The 26,881-nt window shown below is 35.8% G+C and overlaps 1 protein-coding gene and 1 non-coding gene across 2 annotated transcripts; both read left to right on the forward strand.

The window, feature by feature from the left end:
- The first annotated feature begins 7,285 nt into the window (after positions 1–7,285).
- Positions 7,286–7,392, forward strand: LOC133827727 (small nucleolar RNA R71). The gene has a single exon (XR_009890378.1). It is a non-coding gene; the product is annotated as a small nucleolar RNA R71 (small nucleolar RNA).
- A 17,161-nt stretch (positions 7,393–24,553) lies between these two features.
- LOC133822932 (uncharacterized) lies at positions 24,554–26,838 on the forward strand. The gene is made up of 2 exons (XM_062255409.1): positions 24,554–26,341; positions 26,421–26,838. Exon 1 carries the CDS (start codon positions 24,952–24,954, stop codon positions 26,227–26,229), a length of 1,278 nt encoding a protein of 425 aa, XP_062111393.1. The 5' UTR covers positions 24,554–24,951; the 3' UTR covers positions 26,230–26,341; positions 26,421–26,838.
- The last annotated feature ends 43 nt before the right edge of the window (positions 26,839–26,881 follow it).

Genomic DNA, 26,881 nt, shown 5'->3' on the forward strand with positions numbered 1-26,881 from the left:
CGGCCGCATATGTACACATCATCACCTTAGCTCTCCACTCAAGGCTGGGTGAGCTTTTCTTTCCATTTACCTGAACCACATAGCACCCATGAGCCAAGGTGATGGACCCAAAACGGGTATGTTTAAAAATTTATATATCGCAAGCGCATGAATCGTCCATATAGAATAGTGATCGTAAGCAAGGATGTCGAACCCAAAGGAGTTGTCTAAAATCGAAAATGAAACTATTTTAAATCAAAAGTAATAAATTCTAACCTAGTTCCAAAGATTGATGAGTTTTAATAGTATGAACATAAAATGAAATATTGAAAAATAAAGCTTTTTAAGATAATGAAAATAAACCAATAATGAGTTGAAAATAAGTATTAAAAGAAAAGATTATTAAGATACTAGAATCCACAAAATGTAAGTTTAATAATATTTATTAGTATATTGATTCCCAAGTTTTAGTGATAGTTAAAATAATTTAAACTATCATTTTCCAAAAATATTTATAATTTTAAGCACAATTTTCTTATAAAAAGATAGGATTTTTCTTCACTTTTCAAAATTATAATTTCAAAGCATTTAGTGTAAATCAATCTAATGAAATAACAAATAAATCAATGAACATTATTTATAAGGCAAAACATAATATTTTTGTTCTAAGCATGGATGTGTACAATTTAATGACACATCTTACACAAAGAATATTATGTTTATGCACTAATGAAGAACAAAGTGTAAAAATGTTCTAACAATCTAAAATACAAGATATTTAAGATGAAAGAAATATATGAAGAAGAAAAATCCATAGACTTTGTTGCATTACAAGGGAAATCAACATACAACATAAATATTACCTAGTTACAAGTTGCTTCATCATGATCTTAATAATCTTATGAAAAAGATTAGAAGCACATAACTAGAATAGAAATTACAAAATAAATGACATACATACTTGCAAAATGCTCTTGAAAAACCCAAATGGAAGAGAGAATGGTAGAGAGAAAATGAGAGAAAAAGATGGTAACCAAAAAATTAAGCACCCCAAAAATAGTCTTGAAAGTCCATATTTATAGCCAAAGTGAGTTTATTAAAATAATCAATTTAAATTAATTAAATTGATTAGATTAATTAAATAAAATAAATATGGTATGTAGAGGTAAATTATAGGGTGTAATGATGATGTTGTGGTGAAAATGTGTAGGAAAAAGGGTAAAAAGTTGGCATTTTTGTCATAGGGGACAAAGGGACAAAATGCATTTTTGTTGGGCTCAATAAGGGAAATGGCAGCAATGTGGTGGTTGGGTGTTGGAGGGGGGGCCACGGGTTGGGCCTAGAGTGGGCCTCACGTGGTTGGGCTTTTGGAGAAACACCATTTTTCTTGTTACTTTCTTTCAAAATTACCATATTTCCTTTGATTTTCTTGCTTTTCAAGGGCAATAATTTTCCTACACAATAAATTATAAACTAAATTAAAATTAAATATTTTCATTAATAAAATATATCATATAACTCCCATGAAAACATTAATTAAAATTTAATTTACATAACATTTAATTTCAATAAAATCATATTTTTAGCATTCAAACTAACAATACTAATTTTAAATAATTAAACTACAACATATTATAATAACATATCTATAAAAACATATAAAAATCTAGAAAACTACAATAAGACTAATAAATTAAAAATTACATAAAAACTTAATAAGTTAATTAAAAACTCATGAACTAAGCAACAATTAGCATGTAAAACATGGTAAAATAACTCTATTTTGTAGAGTTATCACACCCCCAAACTTAAAGTTTTGCTAGTCCTCAAGTAAAAGAAAAATTAAAATACACATATATATATTTTTTTTATTGGTGATATAAAAATGATTTTCTCAAAAATTGCACAATGAAAATAACTCTCAGAAATTATTATGAATAAAAGTTAAGCTTATATAATTAATTAAATTGTCAATTTTGCTTTTAGAAAATATGTTTTTATTAAAATTATTTTTCACTTAAACTTATAGGAAATAAGAGTTTTTATGAAAAATGTAATTTTTGTTACAAGCAAAATTGACCCTATAATTAAAAACAAAGCTTAAAAATTATTCATATTTTTAAGAGAATTAATTTCAAACTCAATCAGAATTTTTATCATTGAAAATGAAAAATATCACCAAATTTTTTATTTTTTTTTATTTTTTATGAAAATGAACAAATTAAAAAAAATTACAAAACAACAACATATAAATAATTTTTTTTTTTCAAACATGACTAACTTAGATAAAACACAAAACATTAAAATTAATACAAAGCAAACATAAATAACACAAAACAAACACAATAAAACTTGATACCCCCAAACTTAATTTAAGCATTGTCCTCAATGTGTCAAAATATAAATATAAATTAAAATTGACAAGAGTGTAAAGTTTAGAATGGTCGTACCTCGATATTGTGCATTGCGAAGATAGAACAAGATAGAACAGGATACAACTAACAAAAATTAAATCGCACATAAAACAACAATACAAATAAAACACAAGTTATCAAGATCACACAGGAATCAAAGAGCATGGTAAACAGGGTCCTCAAGGAGTATCTCATCCACTTCATCAGTTTTTAATTCCAAAAATGGTTTTAATTTTTGTCCATTAACTTTAAATATATCACCATTTTTAGGATTTTCAATTTCAATAGCTCCATGTGAAAAAACAATACGAACAATGTAAGGACCAGACCACCTAGAGCGTAACTTTCCCGGGAATAAATGCAAACGAGAGTTGTATAAAAGGACTTTCTGACCAGGATAAAAATCTTTTCTCAAAATATTTTTATCATGGTAAAATTTCATGCGATCCTTATACTTTTTTGAATAGTCATATGCATCATTCCTAATTTCGTCTAGTTCATTGAGTTGAAGCTTTCGTTTCTCACCTGCTTTGTCTAAAGAAAAATTTAACTGCTTAATTGCCCAGAAGGCTCTATGTTCTAACTCAACAGGTAAATGGCACGCCTTCCCATACACAAGTCTGTAGGGTGACATTCCAATGGGAGTTTTGTACGCGGTACGATACGCCCATAATGCATCAATGAGTCTTAAGGACCAATCTTTCCTAGTTGGATTCACAGTTTTTTCTAAAATGTGCTTAACTTCCCTATTAGACACTTCAACTTGACCACTAGTTTGTGGGTGATATGGTGTTGAGACTTTATGTGTAATGCCATATTGTTTCATCAAATGTTCAAATGGCTTATTACAAAAGTGAGTACCGTTATCACTAATTATAGCACGTGGTGAACCAAAACGGGAAAATATATTTTCTTTCAAAAAACGAAGCACAACTTTGTGGTCATTAGTGTGGCATGCAATAGCTTCAACCCATTTAGATACATAATCGACTCCAACAAGAATATAAAGATTACCAAAAGAGTTAGGAAATGGTCCCATAAAATCAATGCCCCAAACATCAAATATGTCAATAATAAGAATAGGATTTAAAGGCATCATGTTTCTTTTAGTTAAACTTCCTAACTTTTGGCAACGTTCACAAGCTTTACAATAAACATATGTATCATGAAAGATAGTAGGCCAATAAAAACCACATTGTAAAACTTTAGCAGCTGTTTTCTTACCACTAAAATGTCCTCCACATGCATGATCATGACAAAAAGATATGATTTTAGACTGATCACAGTTTGGAATGCATCTTCTAATTATTTGATCAGGGCAGTATTTAAACAAGTAAGGATCATCCCAAATAAAGTTTTTCACCTCAGAATAAAATTTAGATTTATCATGCTTAGACCAATGAGATGGTATTTCTTTAGTGACCAAATAATTAACAATATCAGCATACCAAGGTAATGAAGAAATATGCATTAATTGTTCATCAGGAAAAGTTTCAGTGATAGGAGTGGAATCATGTATAGTTTCAACAACTAGTCTAGATAAATGATCAGCGACAACATTTTCAGATCCTTTTTTATCACGTATTTCTAAGTCGAATTCTTGTAAAAGCAGGATCCAACGGATCAAACGAGACTTAGCATCTTTTTTCGATAAGAGATATTTTAATGCAGCATGATCAGAATAGACAATAATTTTAGATCCTAACAAATAAGATCTAAATTTCTCCAATGCAAAAACAACAGCAAGCAATTCTTTTTCGGTTGTGGAGTAATTTAATTGAGCATCATTTAAAGTTTTGCTAGCATAGTAAATTACATGAGGTATTTTTTCAAGTCTTTGTCCTAAGACAGCACCTATAGCATAATCAGAAGCATCACACATTATTTCAAAAGGTATTTTCCAATCAGGAGGTCGAATAATGGGTGCAGTAGTCAACAAATTTTTTAATTTTTCAAAGGCAACATGGCAATTACTATCAAAGACAAAAGCATTTTCTTTTCCAAGTAAATGGCATAAAGGCCGAGAAATTTTGCTAAAGTCTTTTATAAATCTTCTATAAAAACCGGCATGGCCTAAGAATGATCTAATTTCTTTCACAGTTTTAGGTGGGGGAAGTTTTGAAATAAGGTCAACTTTAGCTTTATCAACTTCTATTCCATCAGATGAGATTACATGACCTAAAACAATTCCTTTTTTAACCATAAAATGACATTTTTCCCAGTTAAGCACAAGGTTTTTCTCTTTGCAACGAATTAAAACAAGTGAAAGATGGTGCAAACATTCATCAAAAGAGGAACCAAACATAGAAAAATCATCCATAAATACTTCAAGAAATCTTTCAACCATGTCAGAAAAAATCGAAATCATACATCTTTGAAAAGTCGCAGGTGCATTACATAATCCAAAGGGCATGCGACGATATGCAAAAGTTCCAAAAGGGCATGTAAAAGTAGTCTTTTCTTGATCTTCTGGGGCGATGGGGATTTGGTTATACCCCGAATACCCATCAAGAAAACAATAATATGCATGGCCAGCTAATCGTTCAAGCATTTGATCAATAAAAGGCAATGGAAAATGGTCTTTTCTAGTAACATTATTCAACTTTCTATAATCTATGCACACTCTCCACCCTGTTTGTACTCTAGTAGGGATTAATTCATTTTTCTCATTTTCAACAACTGTGATCCCAGACTTCTTAGGCACAACTTGAACTGGACTAACCCATTGACTATCAGAAATAGGGTAAATGATACCTACGTCTAACAATTTTATGACCTCTTCTCTAACTACTTCTTTCATATTTGGATTTAATCTTCTTTGACATTCCCGAGAGGTTTTAGCATTCTCTTCTAGATGGATTCTATGCATACATATGGATGGGCTAATTCCTTTAATGTCTCCAATGGTCCAACCTATGGCTTCTTTATGTTTTCTAAGGACATCTAACAATTTACCTTCTTGTTCTTTATCTAAAGCGGATGCTATGATAACAGGTAAGGTTTCAGACTCTCCTAGAAAAGCATATTTTAAATTTTCTGGCAAAGGTTTAAGGTCTAACTTTGGAGACTCAGAAATTGATTGAACATGACCTAAGGGTGAAAAAGGTTCAACTTTGGTTTCATTTAAGGGTATAGGCTCTACCAAAGAATTCACATCATCATTAGAGTCATCAACATGCAAGTTCATACCAAAGTATTTTTCACAAAAATCAAATAAGTCATTTCCATCATTTTTACAAATACTATCTATCATGTTAACTTCATGCACTTCTTCACACTCAACAGATTTAACCACATTAAAAACATTCAATTCAACAGTCATATTTCCAAAAGATAATTTCAAAACACCATTACGACAATTTATGATTGCATTAGATGTAGCTAAGAATGGTCTACCTAAAATGATAGGAATTTGAGCATGCATATTTTCCACAGGTTGAGTATCAAGAACAATGAAGTCAACAGGAAAATAAAATTTATCAACTTTTATCAAAACATCCTCTATAATGCCTCTAGGAATTTTTACAGAACGATCGGCTAATTGAAGAGTTATAGAGGTAGGTTTTAGCTCACCAAGACCAAGTTGCTTATAAACAGAATAAGGCAATAAATTTACACTAGCACCCAAATCAAGTAAAGCTTTGTTAATAAAATGATCACCAATAATGCATGAAATTGTGGGACACCCAGGATCTTTATATTTAACAAGACTCTTATATTGAATAATGGAACTAGCTTGTTCAGTTAAAAACGCCTTTTTAGGAACATTAGTGTTTCTTTTAACAGTACAAAGATCCTTTAAAAATTTAGAGTAGGCAGGAATTTGTTTAATGGCATCTAAGAAAGGGATATTGATACTAACTTGTTTAAAAACTTCTAAGATGTCATTATATTGGCTGCCTTTTTTAATTGGAAGTAATCTTTGTGGGAATGGGGCTTTTGGAATGAAAGGATGGATTGGAGTTTCTTTGTTTGATGAGTCATTGAGATTAGAACTAGGAGGCTGACTCTTTTCTTTTTCTTTTTCATTTTCAACCTCGGGTATGTAATCGGGTTTGACAATTTTCTTTCCAGACCTAAGAGTTGAAATTGATTTGACTTCTCCATTATGACTAGACTTTCCTATCTCATATTGACCTTTTGGATTAGGGATAGGTTGACTAGGGAATGTTCCTTTTTCTCTATCAGCTAAAGCAGTGGCGAGTTGTCCTACTTGTGTCTCGAGTTTGGTAATAGATTGAGATTGATTTTGTAGGATTTGTTGGGTGGATTGCATAAATTGTTGTAAAGTATCTTCTAAGGAAGGTTTTCTTTGTTGCGGATATGGTTGATTTTGTGGGGCATGAGCTTGGTTTTGTGTGTTGTATTGGTGCCCTTGATTCATTTGGGGTTGGTTTTGTCTCCATGAAAAGTTCGGATGGTTTCTCCAATTTGAATTGTAGGTGGACGAAAATGGGCTATCATTTGGTTTCCCATAAGTATGAAGTGCATTGGCCTCCTCAGAAAAGGCTTCTTGGTAGGAAGGGCATGATTGGACATTATGGCAAGGACTAGAACATATAGAACAAACATCTTTTCTAGGTTGAATTGGAGAGTTTATAGTTTGGCTTATGGCTAAAGCTTCTACTTTTCTCGCTAATTTATCTAAGGATGTTCTTAAGTCTAATTCTTCTTTTACTTCATACCTTCCTCCTCTTTTTGGTGAATTAGTTGACCTAGACCTAGGATCAAAATAATTCCATTGTTGTGAATTGACAGATAAATCTTCAAGGGCGTCCCACGCCTCTTGTCCTTGAAATTTTAAAAATTTTCCAGTATGCATAGATTGAATCATTTGACGATTAGAGGGAGTCAAACCATCATAAAAATATTTTACAAGTCTCCATTTTTCAAAACCATGATGAGGACATTTTAATAATAAATCTTTAAATCTTTCCCAACATTCATAAAACTCTTCATTATCTTTTTGAAAAAACTCGGAGATTTCTCTCCTTAGACTATCAGTTTTAGACATTGGAAAAAATTTCAACAAGAATTTATTATAAAGTTGATCCCAAGTAGTTATAGACCCAGTGGGAAGGGAATTTAACCAAGCTTTTGATTTGTCTTTTAATGAAAAAGGAAACAATCTTAGTTTGACCGACTCATCAGAAAAATTTTGAAATTTAAATGTTGAGCAAATTTCTAAGAAATCTTTGACATGCATGTAAGGATCCTCTCTATCTAACCCATAAAAAGATGGCAACAATTGAATGATTGCTGGTTTAAGCTCAAAATGAGTAGCAGAAGTTGTAGGTAAAACAATGCATGAAGGAGCATTAGATGAAATAGGTGCAAAGTATTCAAGCAAAGTTTTTTCAGGCACAGCATTTTCATCAACAATATTAGCAATAGGTTCCATGATGCTCAAATTTTTACTAACACTTTCAATTTCAAACAAAGATAAACGTCTTTTTACTAATCGTTTTTTAGAGTTACGTTCCCAATGATGCATACAATTTTCACAAACAAGGCAACAATGATAATCTCAAACAAGCAATTTTCTGATGTGGAAGATCAGTTAAAACCGCAACCACAGAGCATACTTAGAATTTTTAGAGATTTCACAACAATAATTCTTATGGTTTACTTGTCCCCAGGCCTATTTGATTTCACTTACTCGCGCACTACTAACAACTCCCCGAGGTTAATTAGTAGAGGCGGATGGGAATTTTGGTCAAATTTCCTTTAAGCAAGAATTGCTTATGGTGAAAGGACAAGATTTAGGTTTCTCTTTTTTTTTTTTCAAGTATTTTTCACAATATTACGCTAAAATATTAAAGAAGACAAAGAAAAATAAGGCAAAAATAAAATAAGACTAAAATTTAAGCAACAGTAGGGAGGCATAGCATGCCATCAACCATAACAAAATTAAGGTAAAAACTAGGAGGCACAAGTGCCATCAACTTAAACATAAGATAGATGACTAGGAGGCAAAAATTGCCATCAACTAGCTAGGAGGCAACATTGCCATCAACTAGTAATTTGCGGAATTTAAATAAAATAAAAATACAACAAAATAAATAAAGAAAATTACACAAAGGTTAGGAGGCAAAAATTGCCGTCAACTAACAAAGATATAAAAGAAATAAAATTACAACAAAATTAGGAGGCACAAGTGACGTCAACTAAATAAAAAAAAACAATAAATATAGAAATATAAGTATATATTTTTTATGGGTGGTTGAACCGTCCCAAATTTTCTTCTTATCTTTTTTTTTTATAGTATATATATTTTTTAGTTATTTTTTTAAGTGCAAAAATTAAAATAACTAGTAGAAGAATTTACTAACCTTGAGATAATTTTCGTTTCTTTTCTCTTGCAACTCCCCGGCAACGGCGCCAAAAACTTGATGGACCCAAAACGGGTATGTTTAAAAATTTATATATCGCAAGCGCACGAATCGTCCATATAGAATAGTGATCGTAAGCAAGGATGTCGAACCCAAAGGAGTTGTCTAAAATCGAAAATGAAACTATTTTAAATCAAAAGTAATAAATTCTAACCTAGTTCCAAAGATTGATGAGTTTTAATAGTATGAACATAAAATGAAATATTGAAAAATAAAGCTTTTTAAGATAATGAAAATAAACCAATAATGAGTTGAAAATAAGTATTAAAAGAAAAGATTATTAAGATACTAGAATCCACAAAATGTAAGTTTAATAATATTTATTAGTATATTGATTCCCAAGTTTTAGTGATAGTTAAAATAATTTAAACTATCATTTTCCAAAAATATTTATAATTTTAAGCACAATTTTCTTATAAAAAGATAGGATTTTTCTTCACTTTTCAAAATTATAATTTCAAAGCATTTAGTGTAAATCAATCTAATGAAATAACAAATAAATCAATGAACATTATTTATAAGGCAAAACATAATATTTTTGTTCTAAGCATGGATGTGTACAATTTAATGACACATCTTACACAAAGAATATTATGTTTATGCACTAATGAAGAACAAAGTGTAAAAATGTTCTAACAATCTAAAATACAAGATATTTAAGATGAAAGAAATATATGAAGAAGAAAAATCCATAGACTTTGTTGCATTACAAGGGAAATCAACATACAACATAAATATTACCTAGTTACAAGTTGCTTCATCATGATCTTAATAATCTTATGAAAAAGATTAGAAGCACATAACTAGAATAGAAATTACAAAATAAATGACATACATACTTGCAAAATGCTCTTGAAAAACCCAAATGGAAGAGAGAATGGTAGAGAGAAAATGAGAGAAAAAGATGGTAACCAAAAAATTAAGCACCCCAAAAATGGTCTTGAAAGTCCATATTTATAGCCAAAGTGAGTTTATTAAAATAATCAATTTAAATTAATTAAATTGATTAGATTAATTAAATAAAATAAATATGGTATGTAGAGGTAAATTATAGGGTGTAATGATGATGTTGTGGTGAAAATGTGTAGGAAAAAGGGTAAAAAGTTGGCATTTTTGTCATAGGGGACAAAGGGACAAAATGCATTTTTGTTGGGCTCAATAAGGGAAATGGCAGCAATGTGGTGGTTGGGTGTTGGAGGGGGGGCCACGGGTTGGGCCTAGAGTGGGCCTCACGTGGTTGGGCTTTTGGAGAAACACCATTTTTCTTGTTACTTTCTTTCAAAATTACCATATTTCCTTTGATTTTCTTGCTTTTCAAGGGCAATAATTTTCCTACACAATAAATTATAAACTAAATTAAAATTAAATATTTTCATTAATAAAATATATCATATAACTCCCATGAAAACATTAATTAAAATTTAATTTACATAACATTTAATTTCAATAAAATCATATTTTTAGCATTCAAACTAACAATACTAATTTTAAATAATTAAACTACAACATATTATAATAACATATCTATAAAAACATATAAAAATCTAGAAAACTACAATAAGACTAATAAATTAAAAATTACATAAAAACTTAATAAGTTAATTAAAAACTCATGAACTAAGCAACAATTAGCATGTAAAACATGGTAAAATAACTCTATTTTGTAGAGTTATCACAAGGCCCAGCAAGAAAACACAATATTGCATGAATATAATATCAACAATGATCATAATAATCATTAATGACTCTCAATCCAAAATAAAGGAGTGACAGTTGAAAAGTCACTAAGGTGGGTTCCATTCCCTTTAGCCATGTGAGGATAGGGTCACCTGGGCTTTTCAAATAAGTGATCCTTTCACTAGCTTATCAAGATAGGTGTTCGATGAACTAGTCACCAATATAACCTACCACAAGACCATAGAGTCACAACCATCAGATTCCGCTCACTAGCCATGTGACAACCGTAACCTAGGCCTTTGGCCCTGGCTCTGAGTAACTAGTCTTAGAATAGTCAAGCGCTTATAATTTTCATCAACCTTAGGGTCGGTCTAGCATTAATGCTCCTAGAGTCATTCAACGCTGTATCGATTAGATCTAATCTTTAATCGGCCCTGCGTTCAGGACGCTTATGTCGATTCTGTCTCTTAGGTCAGTAATACGTGACCAATGCCGACCCTGACTAGTCAGTGCCATACACAAGTAAGCAGGAGTTGCTAAGCATTTAATATGCAATCAATGTCCACATTTAATAACCAACATGCTTCAACAACAATCATGCATGTCATATACACATGGTGCAGTTTTCTTACCTCTGATTCGAGCGAGAGTTAATATAAGAACGACCCTTGAGAATGACCAACCTTTAAGTTCCTTAGCGGTCACCTAGTCATAACCAAATATGGGACACCATCAATAAAATGAATAACAAAGGTTCCCGAACCAAGATCTAGCCTCTGGGACATCGAATCCCACTAATCCGGGTAGTAGGAGCGATCCCGAGGCCTAAAACTAATTTCCCATGATAAAAACACCCAATTGGCCTCAAAACCACACATGAGCCGCGACCCTAGAACCTTGAGCCACGACCCCCAGCCACACCAGGAGCAAGGGCCGCAGCGCCCGGTACTCAGTGTCGCGGCGCCCAGTACAGGCCAAACTCCTCCTGCTTCTTCGAGCTTGGGTCGCGACCCCCACCCAGAAACCAGCCATAACCTCGTTTTCCCCAATCCTAAACCTTCCAAAAACATACCTAAACACTTCCAATTATGAAAATCAAAGTTCCCAAACATTCTAATGATCCAAAATCATCAAATCCCGAGGCTCAAACGAATCGAAAACTCAACGATCAACAAAATCCAATTCAGAGCTTAGAAACTCTAAAAACTCAAAACTTAAAGCTTAGATTATCTTTGATTGGGTTGCTTTCCATTAAATCCTTTGGTCAAAAAGCTTCTAATCTTTCCTAGGATCGCTATGCCTCGATCCTCGCTTGATTCCGACTCTTAGAACTCAAGATTTCTTCGAAATTGCCACGAACGTCACAAAAGTTAACAGAAGAGAGAAAAAGGTGTTTTAAACGTACAGTTCTATCTGACGAACTACTTCAGACTTAAGTAACCTCAAATAATACCTAATGCTCGGGGTCCCAAAAACACCCCCGGGGACATAATAGTCACAACTCCCAGAATTTCCTCCTAATCTCAACAACTCCTAATTTATCATCAAATAAACACTCTCATTATCCAATATCCCAATAAATGACCCCATTATGACAAAACCGCTAATTTACCACATAAGACCGTCTCATGCCGAATAGCTCAAATATATCTCCATAATAATGGGATCTCATCCATAAATCACAATATGCACCAAAATACACTAATATGCCCTCAACAGGCCAAATTACCAAAACACCCTAATAATCAAATGTGGACCCACATGCATGCATTTAACATCATATTATAATATAATTCACATAAATATGCATATAATCATTTAATGGCATAATAAAACAATTATAGCCATCCCGGCCTACTAATCTAGCCATTAAACTGCATTAGGGATTTCGTGGCATTACAATCAAGCTAACAATGATTAACATGTACTTCCAAGAACATATCAAAAATGGTAACACAAGTGTTCTGAGTCGGCGCCCATTGGTCGAGCCCTCTATTTACTCAGTTGACTCTGGCTCGCTTAGGCTGAGTCCATTCTTTATTTAGCTGACCCCGGCTCACAGTTGCCGAGCTGCATCCTGTGCACAAGTCATCAACCCCGACTCTCTTAGGACTTTCATTCTCGCATATCACATCAATCTTACAAACACAGTACAACTATTCAACTATTGGGAATCTCAGTCCTATTCTCAACCATGCAATGGTGTAGTTTTCTTATCTCGGATCCCGAGCAGCAAGTGTATAGCGGCCCCAAGCACGACCCGTAATTCCTGAGGCCTTGCGGTAAAAAGCCTAGTCACAAAGCGATAATGGATAACCATAAGATTCTAAACCATTTAAAAAATTTGGATTCAATTACTAGCCTCCGAGACCTTGATTTCTACTAAAACGGTTAGTAGAAATCGTCCCGAGCGTCTAAATTTGAACCCCCGAGACTTACCAATCATAGAAACCATCCTAAGGCAAAGTCCCCTAGGCGGGCCGCGACCTTACCCTAAGGGTCGCAGTGCGCCCCAAAGCCAGAGACTCATTGTTCAAGCATCAGGGGGTAGGTGGGCCGCAACTTGCCCCCTAGGGCCGCGGTGTGCCCCCAAGTCAAAGAGCCCACCCAGGGCATTCTGGGCATGCGGGCTGCGGTGCCCCCGAGTTGGGTCGCAGCGCGCCCCTACGAGCCCAGAATTTCTGGGTTTCCTTAGCATATTTTTCCAGCCAAAACCTCAAATCTTCAAACCAACCTGCCAACCAAAACCAAACTAAGCTACGAGTTTAGGATTTTTAATCACCCATTTAAACACAAGACCATAACATTTATACTGAAACCACAACCCCAAGTCGGTAGAATTTCATACTCTCACTAGTACCCAAATTCAGAAGCTAACCAAGCACTTATAACTCTATCTAAACCGAACCAAAATTTAGTACAAGAAGGCTTAGAATCTTACCTCAGTGATGGCATAAATTTCCCTCAGCTGATCCTTGTCTATTCCTAGCCTCAACTTTCCAAATTTCGCCAACCTAGATCCAAGCTTCTCTTCAAAATTCTCCTTTAGCCACAAGGCACAAGAGTGGAAGGGGGAGTGAACATGTAAGAGGAAGAGGGAGAGAGTACTTGAGAAGTTTCTAACTTATTCCACTAAGAACTGATCTTCCCAAAGTTTCCACCAACTATAACCTTTAATTAAAATGGACTAAAATGCCCCAGAATTATCTCAGCCTCCTATTTTCCCATAAGGGCATTATGGTCATTATTCCATTTTTTCCGTAAATTCCTCGATTAATCCCATAAATCCCCAATTAATCCTGACATGCCCAACTAGTTACCGAATATTTACCTGTTACTCAGTAAACCCCAAATATACATTAAACTTCTCAAAATATCCCTAGGCTCGCCACGAGCCAGGTATTAAACCCCGTTGTGACTATTTTGCCAAAGCGCTCACTAGGATCGCCTTGAGCCGTATACTTCAAATATATCCACATAATAATGTGGTCGCGATCATTTACTCACATATATAACATTTATGCTCGTACCAGGCCAATATTACAAATATGCCCCAATTATCAAGAATGGACCTGCATGCATATTTAATACTCATAAACATGCATCTAAATATAATCATGCTCACATATCATATATTTCATGCATGCCACCTAGTCACGCATTTAATAAGTTAATCACACATATACCTAGTTATGCCCTCCCGGCACGCTAAACAAGGCACTAAACCTTGTTAGCATTTTTGGGATGTTACACAGGGCTCTCTACTTTGGGGCGTGCCGCGGCCCTTCAGGGATGCACTGTGATTCTATTCGGGAAGAATAGCCAAGAGAGGTTTCAAGTGTCAGGGACTCAAACCTAAGGGCTCGAAAAGGATTCTACTACTTGGTTTAGTAGAGTTCGAGGTCTCGGATGCTAGGACTTGGTCTAGAAGCCTTTATTTACTAGAAAGTGATGGGTATCCTCTATTATGGTTGTGATTAGGGTACCGCTAGGACTTGGAAGGGGATCGTGCTCTAGGGTCATTTCTATTTATCCAACGCTTGGACCAGAGGTAAGAAAACTGCACCCAGTATATGATTAGGGCTCGGGCCCCTGTGAATGAGCATGATTATGATTATGCCTGTGATTGTTTGATTAAGCTTGCTTGAATGCTCTCTATCTAGATAATTGTTAAATGATTTATGCTTGTCTATATTATCTAATTGAAAGGCTTGACTTATAAGTCAGGGCAGTAATAGCGTGATGAGAGTATGTTGAAAGGCTTGACTTATAATTCAAGGGCGGCAATTGTGGGCTGAGCGCAGACCAATATCGTTAGGCCTATCCAAGAGAGTGGTATATGCTTGACCGACCCTATGGTCTCTTGGAAAATAAAGCGCCAGGTATGCTTGGCCAGCCCTAAGACTGGTTATACAGAGAATAGGGCAACAGGACCCGGGTGACTCTACAATCACTTATCTAGGGCAATGGGCCCCAGGGTGGCACTACAGTCACTTATCTAGGGCAACGGGCCCCGGTGTGACTCTATAGTCACTTATTCAGATTGAATGCATGCACGAGTATGGTTATTACTTCTAGGCATGCTATTTATGATTCTGTAATATGTTATTAACTACTTATGAGCATGTTTAAGTTTTCTTGTTGAGCCTTGGCTCACGGGTGCTATGTGGTGCAAGTAAGGGAAAAAGGAAGCTGGACCAGCCATGAGGTGGAGAGCTTCGGTGGCGACGTGTACATATTCAGCTTGCTCGACCACCATGGCCAGAGATTCATAGAGGAACTAGGGTTGAACTATAATTTTGCGCTTAGGTCGGCCTGTTATATACTTTTGAATTGTAAATGACCTTTTAATGTTTATTTTGGGATCCCATGTACGAACTTAAACTTTTAAATGAAATGATTACTTTTTTTGACCAAAATTTTTAACCCTAACCTGCTAATTACCTTTAGTTAAAAGTTTATGGCCAAATGACTCGATTAAAGAGTCAAGCACTATTTAAAATTACACAGTGTAACGGTCTTGGCAACAAGCCCAACTTTGAAAGTCTCCACTTTCCCATATGCTCCTATTTTCTTCTTGAATATCCATTTGCAACCAACAAGTTTAACATTATCTGGTAGATTTTCAAGAATCCAGACTGAATTGGAATACATCGATTCCATTAATAGGTTCATGGAATCTTACCATTTTTCTTTGTCAGAATCTATCATTGCATCTCTATATGTCAACAGATCATCTTTGTTTATGTCAGACACAAGCCTTTGTACTTCGTGTTCATAGTGAATTAGTTGTTTGACAACCCTCCCACTACGATGAAGCTCTCTATTATTCTGACTATAATTTGTGGTTTCTTCTTGTCGTTCATTGCGAGCACTTGGTGATCTATTTACTTGACCTAAGACCATCTCCTCCAATACAACCTTACTGCGAAGCTTGTGGTTGTTAATATAGTCATATTCAAGAAAAGTAGCATTTGTCGATACAAATGTTTTGTTTTCTTTAGGACTATAGAATATACCACCTCTAGTCTCTTTGGAATACCCTACAAACATGCACAATTCAATGCAAGATTCCAACATTGCAGTCTTTCATTTCAGAACATGTGCTCGACACCCCCAAATACGAAAATGGTGTAAAATAGGTGTAGCATCATTTCATATTTCTAACGATGCTTCTGGATAAAATTGGATGGAACAACATTCAATATGTACATTGCACATTGAATTTCATAGCCTTAAAATGACCATGGCAATGATGAATAACTTATCATTGATCTAACCATGTCTAATAACGTCTTATTCCTTCTTTCTGAAACATCATTTTGCTTTGGCGTTCCAGGTGCAGTGAGTTGGGATTGAATTCCATGCTCACGCAAGTGGTCCTAAAATTCATAATCTAAGTACCCTCCTCCTCGATCAAATCGAAGAACTTTCTGTGATTTACCTAATTGTTTTTCATCTTGTGCTTTGAATTCTTTAAACTTTCCAAAAGTTTCAGATTTCTTTTGCATCAAATATAGGTAACCATATCTTGAATAATCATCAATAAAAGTGACGAAGTATTCAAACCCTCCTCTCGCTTGTACATTAAGTGGACCATACACGTCACTATGCACGAGTCTGAGTGGTTTAATGGCTCTTGAACCTTTTGTAGAGAAATGTCTTTTGGTCATCTTGCCTTCCAAACAGGATTCACAAACTGGAAGAGAACCAACAATTAATTCTCTTAAAGGTCCTTCCTTTACTAACTTGTTTATCCTATCCAAACCAATATTCCCCAAGCTCAAATTCCATAGATATGTTTCGTTGTCAAAATCAGTTTTTTGACGTTAAATAGACCTTGGGTTTGCAACTTTAAACATTTCAGAGTTGTAGATTAATCGTTCTTTTGCCTTCAGTTTATACAACCCATCATTAGACCTTGCATAACAGATTTCAATACTAGATCTTGAGATAACAATCGAATTATTATTGAAAGAAATATCAAAACCTTGTTCATGCAATATAGAAACATAAATTAAGTTTCTAGTAAATCCAATAATAAAATAAACATTGTCCAAAACAAGAAATTTATTTTTTATCAAATTCTTAATGGGTTGTACCAACTGCTTTGGCAGAGATGACTTGGCCACTACCAACCCTCATAGTCACCTCCTCATCAGCAACCCCCATCAAAGAACTAAGAATCTGTAAAGAAAAGCAAACATGGTTAGTGGCACCAGAATCAACAATCCCACATGATGTATCATCTTCCACTAAACAGGTTTCTAAAACAAGTAAATCATATTTACATTTTTTCTTCTCTTTTAGGTCTGAGAGATACTTAGGACATTTCTCTTCCAATGATCCTCAACTGCAACATGAAAGCATGCCCCATTGGGCTACTTTTACTTAGAAGTTTTGTTATCCTTATTATCTTTGTTCTCATTGCCTTTAAATGACTTTTTAGGCTTTTTTTCCTGTTTTTCATTGCCTTTTTCATTGGATTTCTTTCTCCTCTTATTTTTCCCTTTTGAAGAGGAAGGTATATTGTAATGTCCCAATCCCTAATAAGGCTTAGTGCCTTGATTAGGGGATCAGGAGGGAAATAATTGATTTAATTGAATTATTATGTGATTTTATGCATGATTATATGAATTATGTGAGTTATATTATAATATGACTATATTGGCACGTTCAAGTGTATTAAGAATGCATGTGGGCCCGTTTCTTATTAGAATGGCATTTTCTTAATTTGGCCCGTCGAGGGCATATTTGTATATATATATATATGTGTGTGTGTGTGTTTGTGCATATTGATTGAAACCATATTATTATGTGGATAAATTTGAGTTATTCGGCACGAGATGATCCTAGGGAGAAATTAGTGGTTTAGTCACAACGGGGAGTAATACCCGACTCAGGGCGAGCCAAGGGGTATTGTGGGTGATCTGGAGAGTCACCAGGACTCATTGTAGCATGAGTCGTACTTTGAGAGAAATATCAATATTTCGGGTTTAGCGGAATTTTTTGGGGAGATTTGAGTATAGATCGGGATTAGAGAGGGAAAATGACATTTTTGCCCTTATGGGGTGTTGAGAGAGAAGCGGGTTGAGTGGGGGCAAATTGGTCATTTGGGACCATTCGAATATAAAGGTATGGCTAAGTTCATTAACTCAAAAAAACACAAAATCTCATTCTCATTCCCTCTCTCATTCTTTCTTTATGCTCGTTAGCGTTTTTGAAGGAAACTCAAGTTTTAGAGCTCGGATTCAAGTGAGATTAGAATCGTAGAAATTCTAGGGAAGATTAGAAGCTTTATAGCCTGGGAATTTAGTTGGAAAATAGATTTATCAGAGGTAATTTGAGCTTTTAAGTTTCTGAGTTTTATTTTTCTAAGTTTCCTAAGCTTTGATTGAATTTTATGGTTTTTGTGAGTCTTTGATTCGTTTGTGAGTTGGGTTTTGCTACCTGTGATGAATCGATGATGTCTTGGGACTCAGTTATGGGTCTGGTACTATTTTGGGGTGAATTTTAAGGTAATTTTCATGCAAAAAATGTTTGAAAAAATGGGTTCACGGGGTCGTGCCATGACCCTATTCTTGGGGCACCGCGACCCTCATGAACTCAATAGCCAGGGTGGTTCCTTGAACCTCCATCGCGTCGCGACGCTTGTTAAGATGTGCCGCAGCTCGTGTCCAGAAAAAAAGAGGGTTGGGCTCTCTAACTTGAGGAGAGTCGCGGTGCCTGTGATGGGGCGCCGTGACTCAAATTGGAAAGTTTGGAAAAGTTAGGTTTTGGATGGCGGGAACTCAAACCTAAGGGCTCGAGAAGGTAACTACTACCCGGTTTGGTAGAATTCGAGGTCATGGAGACTAGGAATCAGTTCAGAAGTCTTTATTTACTTGATATTGATAAATATCATTTATTATGGTTGTGGCTAGGGTACCGCTATGGCTCGGGACAAGATCGTGCTCGGGGTCATTGTTAACTAATGTGTGCTTGGACCTGAGGTAAGAAAATTGCGCCCAATAAGTGAAATATGTGATTAAGGCCTGGTCTGGTTGTTAAATATAGATTGATTAGGGCTCGGGCCCCTGTGAATGAGCATGATTATGATTGTGTCAGTGATTTCTTGATTAAGCATGGTTGAATACTCTGTATTTGGATAATTGTTAAATGATGTATACTTGTTTGCATTATTTGATTGAAAAGCATTGACTTATAAGTCAAGGATGACAGTAGCGTGCTGAGCGCTGGTCAAAATTATTGACTTATAAGTCAAGGGTGGCAATAGCGCACTAAGCGCTAGTCAATATGGTTAGGCCTAATCAGGAGCGTGACCTATGCTTATCCGATCTTATGGTCGTTGGAAAATTAAAGCGCTAGGTACACTGGGCCAGCTCTAAGGCTGGTTATACAAAGGGTAGGGCAGTGGGCCCCGGGGTGACTCTGTTGTCCCATATCCTTGGGCAACGGGCCCCTGTATGACTTATATTTATTTAGTGCAGTAGCCCCAGATTGACTCTATGGTCACGTATCTAGGGTGATGGGCCCCGATGTGACACTGTAGTCATTTATCTTAAAAAAAAAATTCATGAGTAGGGTTATTACTGCTAGGCATGCTTATTATGATTCTATGATATGTTGTTAACTGCTTATGAGCATGGTTTAAGTTTTCTTGCTGACCTTCGGCTCACGGGTGCTTTGTGGTGCAGGTAAGGGGAAAGGGAAGCTGGACCAGCCATGACTTGGTGAGATTTGATGGTGGCGCATACATATGATGCTGCTCGACCACCACGACCAAGGATTCTTAGATGAACTAGGGTCAAACCCTATTTTTCTACTTAGGTCAGCTAGCTGTAACTTTTGAACTATAATTAGCCTTTTAAATGTTATTTTGGGATCCCATGTACGAACGTGAATATTTTAATGAAATGGTTATTCGTTTTTTACCAAAAAATTTAACCCTAAATCATTAATCATGTTTAGTGACACGTTTATGGCCAAGAGACTCGTTTAGAGAATCTAAAACTATTTAAAACACATAGTGTAATAGTCTTGGCTATCCAGGGTGTTATAACTTGGTATCAGAGCGTGTCAAGGTTAAGGGTTCCTAAAGACTGGCTGGGCATGTACACTCGCCAGTAAATACAAGCTCGACTCAAGGTTTGGTACATATTTATTTGGTTATGTGTTTAACTGTTTAAATAGGATACAAATGCCTTATGTGTCTACCTTATTAGAAATCATGAGATATTCTGATAGGGCCTGGCCCTTGACTATTGAATGATTGATAAAGGCATGCTTATTAGCATTGATATTGCTTGTGAATGCAAGGGAAACACTTATTAGTGCTGTTATACGTACATGTAAGCCAGGAAATGCTTATTATCACTGTTAAATATTAAAGAAATGTTTATTATCATTGTTATTTGTTTATAAATGCTAGAAACTACTTATTAGCATTGTTACTAGCTTATAAATGTCAGGATGGGCTTATTAACACCATGTTTGAGTATGAATATAAACCGACATGCTTATCAGCATGATTGTTGAATGTGAATGCTTGTTTGTTCGGTCTTAGACCGTAGGGTGGCAAGAGGTATAGTTATTAATACCTAATTGGTCGAATTGATTACTGCAACAAGGTACAAGCTTGGAAGTATGCTTCCAAGGCACTCAAATCTGCAAGCCGGCCAAAGGAATATAGGCCAAAAATTATAATCAGGGTCAGACCCCTCCGCCAGCTCGTGAGAACTGGCAGCAAAGTTTGCTGATATGCAAGCCAGGTTACTGAGGCAAGAAGAAGAGATCCGCCTCCTGAGACAGCAACAGGTACCTGTAGGGAATGTTCAGCTAGATGTACCACCTATGTTGGTGCTAGCAGTATTACAGCTGACAAAGGCTGGGAATAGATGGGAACCTCTCTATGAAAGGTTCAGGAGGCAGCACCCTCCAGTCTTTGAGGGCAGTGTAGATCAAATTAAGGCCAAACAGTGGATGAGCATGGTCACCGATATCCTGGATTTCATGAGGGTAGTTGGTAATGAGAGTGTGGCCTGTGCCACATACATGTTTTGGGAGGATTCCCGAATCGAGTGGGAAGTGATATCCCAGACCAGGAACGTGAATACCATGATGCAGTGAGGGGTGCAAAGGTAGAGGAATTCAGTAAGTTGTTGTAGGGAAAAATGTCAGTGACAGAGTATGCACTGAGATGTGACAGATTGGCCAAGTTTGATGCAGACTTGGTGCCCACTGATGGGACAAGGAAGGAAAGATTCCTTCTAGGGATACAACCTATGATAGCCAAGGATATTTGCATTACCACTATGCCTGGAGTGACAACATATGCACAGGTGGTAGAGAAACCCCTTACGGCCGAAGGCACAGAGAACAAAATATGGCGTGAGAACACAACCATGAGTGACACTAGGAGGATGGGACCTCCATTTATGGGTTCAAGTATGGGCAGAGGCCCCAGTGACCAGAAAAGGAAGGCTCCAAATGTCATCTCCATGCCCCGATAGGAGGCCACGTGGTATACAGATAGGTTGCCAAGGCAACAATGAGGGTTGGAGGATGTAACGTCATACTACCCAGGGACCGTTGCACTATGTATTTTAAATAGTGTTAAACTCGATAAACAAGTCATTTGGCCATAATCGTGTAACTAAATGTGATTAATGGTTTAAGATTAAAAAATTTGGTCAAAGATACCAACGTTTCACTAAAACGTTTATTGTATACGTGGGATCCCAAAATACATTTAAAATGTTAATTACAATAAAGGAGTTACAACCAGCCGACCTAAGCGGAAATATACGGTTTAACCCTAGTTCCCCTTTAAACCCTCGGCTGTGGTGTTCGAGTAGCCACATATGTACACATAGTCACCTAAGTTCTCCAACTCAAGGATGGTCCAACTTTCTTTTACCTTTACATGCACCACATAGCACCCGTGAGCCGAGGCTCAGCAAGAAAACTTAACATGCTCATAAGCAGTTAATAACGTGTCACTAAATCATAATAGGCATGCCTAGCAGTAATCACTACACCAAATACCCCCTAGCATAACACAAGAATATAATACAACTGAAAAATGTATTATTATATACATATATATGGTAAAATAAAAAAATGGCGCTAATTTTTTTTGGTGCCCGCCTATTCTTTTTTCCTAGCTAATTCTTTTTTCCCTTCTTCGCACCCATTCTTTTTTCCTAGCCCACCGTTCTCTTCTTCACCTAGCCCACCACCGTTCTCTTCTTCACACCCATTCTTTTTTCCTAGCCCACCCATTCTTCTGCGCCTCTCTCTGCTTGAAATCTTCCTTTAAGCATCTCTACCATCCCGACTGCATTCTGCCCTAGGTCGCTCACCATAACTCCTGCCCCGTTTGTCGGTTCCGATTACCAGCAGAGCAAGCCAAGCTGGACTCTTTTGGGTCCCCGGAAGGGGTTTTGAGGTTAGGGGACTTGATGATGGGGGATGAGGACTGGTTTGCGGACTGGTAACGGCGACGTTCAAGGCTCATTCTCTCCCAACCAGATTGCAGAGGTGGAGATAGAGACGGAGACGGAAAGAGACTCTTCGTCCAGTGTTTCATTTGTTCAGGGCTCGAGGCCATGGAGATGAAATGGAAGAAGATGGAAGAAGAAGAAGAATATGAGGAACAACGAAAGAAGGCACGAAGAGTCTCGGAAACAACAAGTACTTTCTTCTTTTCTTTACTTTCTCGGAGTATTTTGGTTTTAACGGCTGTTTGGTTGCTGGAAAAGAATAAAAAACTAACCAAATTAATATAATATACCTAAAGGTTTGAGATATTGATATGGAAAGAAGAACTTTGTTTGCCTTGTTATAGAATGTTTTGAGTTTTCGCTGATTGGCAGAGAGAATATGTAATTCTAGCAAGGAAATTATATTTGCTTTGTTAAATTTATGACAGGCTGAGACTGCACATGAGGGTAATGACAGTGATGAAGGGGAATATGAAGAAGGGCCTCCTGAAATTATCTGGTAAGGAAATGAGATCATTTTCAAGATCAGGGTCTCAAAGAAAAACAGTCAGCTAGATGACTTAAGTAGAAAAGAGGCTTAGTTTTTTTATACAAAGCTGAGATGAGTCACCTTATTAAGTCAATAAACCATGGATTAAGTAAGTTTTCTTTCTTTTATAAATATGATTGAATATGCAGATCTATTTTTATTTGAAAATAAATGTGCCTTCTGTTTTTTTAACTTTGATTATAAATAGTTGAAATCAAGGACTTTTGGGGAATTCGCATACTATCATTACGAGTTTGGGGACTTGTCTTGAGGTATCATTGATTTTCAATTTTTGTTTTCACTTTTCACTCATGTTTGGATCTAATAAAACCTTGTACTTTTTCTTATTCACATGTTATTTGATTGAACTGAAACTTGGTTGTGCATTTTGTTTTTATTGTTGGTTTAGCTGACCTATGTTTAAAGCTTTTGGCCATCAACATAACATGGTGGTATTTTAGTTTTAACTGAAACTAGCTTGTATTGTTCAGATTTGGACTGTTTGGGAATAAGAATGATTAAGAGTGAATATTTGTATTTAGGCTAAATTCGTATCTATAGAGTATAATTGTGTTAATTGATGTTTGTATCAATTTGTCTGAAAGTTTTGTTTGTCTTACTACTTAAGTTGGTCTTGTTTGCATGTTTGAATGTATTACTAAGATTTTATCAAATAATACATAATAATTGTTTGATGGAATGCTTCAATGAGATAAATGAGTGAATTGAATTATTTTTATAGCTTTTTTTTAATCTGTATCGATTCCTTCTGCCCACTCTCGTCGTGTCCCTCTACTTCTATGAATTAATACTCCTTTATTTTTCAAAGCCTTTTTATGATCCCTACAAAAGTTTGCATTCTCCAAGACTTGCTAATTCTGGAGTGCTGCTAATATATTTTGCGGTTCCTTTTGTACCTATTCTTATTGGGCTAATCTCTACCCCAAGACTTGTATATATGACGAATTGAAGACACAAGCATCAGAAAAAAAAATGATCAAGTCATATTGGACTCTTCATTAAAAACAGAGTAGAGAGACACAAATATATTTATGTGTATAGGAGATGAGATGTGATAAATATTATGTGTTTACAAGATATCTAGTCATCTCTTCTTATTTGGAAAAAGGCCACTTAAATTCTTCCATGCAGTTTTGAAATAGGTTTTTTAAGTTTGATATTAGTAATGAGCCAATAAACTTCCCATGATTCAAATGTTTAGCTATATTTCTATCTTTGTATATATAAATAGAGGACTAAAACTTTGAATACAATGGCATGGATTCATGGGTTGTTTTTTTTTTTTTTTGTTATAACTGTGTTGGAAGTAAAATCATTTGGATTACATATTTGCATTTGGTTATGTTGTTGTTGTCATTGGCCTATGATCCATCATAATTAGTGGCCTATGTTGTTGTTGCTGTCATTGGCCTATGATCCATCATAATTAGTGGAATCTTGTCATTTTTTGCTTATTATTTTTTTTCATTTGCTTAAAGCAATTTTCTATACCAATTGCCAATTATTTGTTTGAATTCTCCCCTTGTCATTGTATATATAGTCCAAATTCAACTGGCTTGGGCTCTGGAATTAGTAGGTTCAAATTAAGAATGCATGGGATACAAGTGGATAATTCGCTGCCATTAACTCCAATGCCAGTTCTTTTCAGACCACAGAAAGTTGGGGATGAGACGAATTATATCTTGAAATTTTCTGTGACCATGCAATCAAACGGGTCACTGGATCTTTGTGTCTATCCATATATTAGTTTTTATGGTCCTGAAAATGCTGCCTTTCTGATAAACATTCATGAACCTATTATATGGCGCCTTCATGAAATGATCCAGCAGGTCAACTTCAATCGCTAATATGATAACCAAACCACTGCTGTTGTTGTTGATCCAATTATCCAAATTGGAGTTCTTAACATCTCAGAAGTTCGGTTCAAGGTGTCAATGACTATGTCACCCAGTCAACGACCAAGGGGTGTACTTGTCTTTTGGGCATCATTGATGACTGCACTGGGAAACACTGAGAATATGCAAGTTAGAATAACTCAAAGGTTTCATGAGAATGTGTGCATGAGGCAGATTTCAATGACAAATATTGCTATTTCAAACATACGGAAGGATCTCCTTGGCCAACCTCTTCAATTGCTTTCTGGTGTTGATATATTGGGTAATGCAAGCAGTGCACTTGGACATATGAGTAAGGGTATGGCTGCCTTATCAATGGATAAGAAGTTCATCCAAAGTTGGCAGAGACAGGAAAACAAGGGCATAGAGGATCTTGGTGATGTTATTAGAGAAGGAGGTGGTGCACTAGCAAAAGTCCTATTCAGGGGAGTCACTAGAATATTAACAAAGCCTCTTGAAGGTGTAAAAACTTTTGGTGTTGAGGGTTTTGTTCAAGGTATTGGAAGAGGACTAATTGGTGCAGCGGCACAACCAATTAGTGGGGTTCTGGATCTTTTGTCAAAAGCCACAGAAGGAACCAATGCAATGAGAATGAAGATAGCATCAGCTATAACTTCTGATGAACAACTTCTTCGCAGGAGACTTCCTCACGTAATTAGTGGTGATAATTTACTCCGGCCTTATGACGAGTACAAAGCTCGAGGACAGATTATTCTACAGTTGCCAAAATCAGGTTCATTTTTAGGCCAGGTTGATCTTTTTAAAGTACGTGGAAAGTTTGCCTTAACTGATGCTTATGAAGATCATTTCTTAATCCCAAAATCAAAAATTCTTGTGGTTACTCATCGAAGAGTGATATTATTACAGCAACCCTCCAATATCATTGGTCAGAGAAAGTTTAGCCCAGCAAAGGATCCATGTTCAATAGTATGGGATGTCCTGTTGGATGACCTTGCAACCATGGAATTGATCCATGGAAAGAAAGATAATCCAAATGCTCTACCTTCACATCTTATACTGTACTTACGGACAAGATCAACAGAGTTGAAGGAACAATTTCGTGTTGTAAAATGCAATCCTGATTCCCAACAGGCTCTTGAAGTTTACTCTTCGATTGAGCTAGCTTTACAAACTTACGGACCCAACCAATCAAAGGATTCGTTAAAAAATAAAGTCACGAGACCATATGCACCAAGTACGGAAGGTGCAAGCTCTGAAAATGTCTCAAAAGAAGGGCTGAGCGCCATGTCTCCCCCACAGGTGCCCGCATCAGCACCTCAAAGTTCAACTTTTGGGAGCAGTAGCAATTCATTGTAGAAGTCATTCTTGGTTGAAAACTTATGTTCTTGGCTGCTGCTGTCATCACATTATAAAATTTCAAACTGGTGTCAAGCTACAGATTTTAGCAGCAACGGCATAAATACTAGAGGTATTTTCTTCATTTTTTCTTCCATTGAAATAACATTTTCTGTATTCATTTTCTAATCTGCGGGATTTCGCGACTACAGTTACTAAATATTCTAACAGCACTGGCCAGAACTTTTGGCCGATGATTTATAAGTAAGCCATTAAAATGACAGAAGTCCCACTAGAGAGTTTTCTAGGAGATAGATGCTCTACAACTAGGGACCAGCTTGTTTTGTTCTTCCTTTGGATGCCATGTCTGCATGGGTTTTTTTTTTTGTGATATTTCAGAGTTTTGCTTTGTATGTTAGATTTTACTATCAGGGACCGAATATGGCTGTTGTCTTTTTAGACTTTAATTTTCTTCTTTCTTTTGTTTTGTAGTTTCCAAGGACTCTATAGATTGTAGTGACTTTGTTATCTGATTCAGTTTCTTTAATAGAGTATGAGTTCCCCTGTGTTTTATCTTTTTTTTTTGTTTGCTGGAAGAGTTCCTCTGTATTTTCCTGGGCTCATTTCAGCGTCAAATGGATATTGATTGAGTGTTAGCAAGTTTTTATTATAT

This window comes from Humulus lupulus, chromosome 3 (assembly GCF_963169125.1).
Source record: "Humulus lupulus chromosome 3, drHumLupu1.1, whole genome shotgun sequence".
NCBI classification, from domain to species: domain Eukaryota; kingdom Viridiplantae; phylum Streptophyta; class Magnoliopsida; order Rosales; family Cannabaceae; genus Humulus; species Humulus lupulus.

Bases quoted from the DNA above. Each gene is read 5' to 3' on its own strand.
- LOC133822932 (XM_062255409.1), top strand. From the start codon at position 24,952: ATGACTATGTCACCCAGTCAACGACCAAGGGGTGTACTTGTCTTTTGG.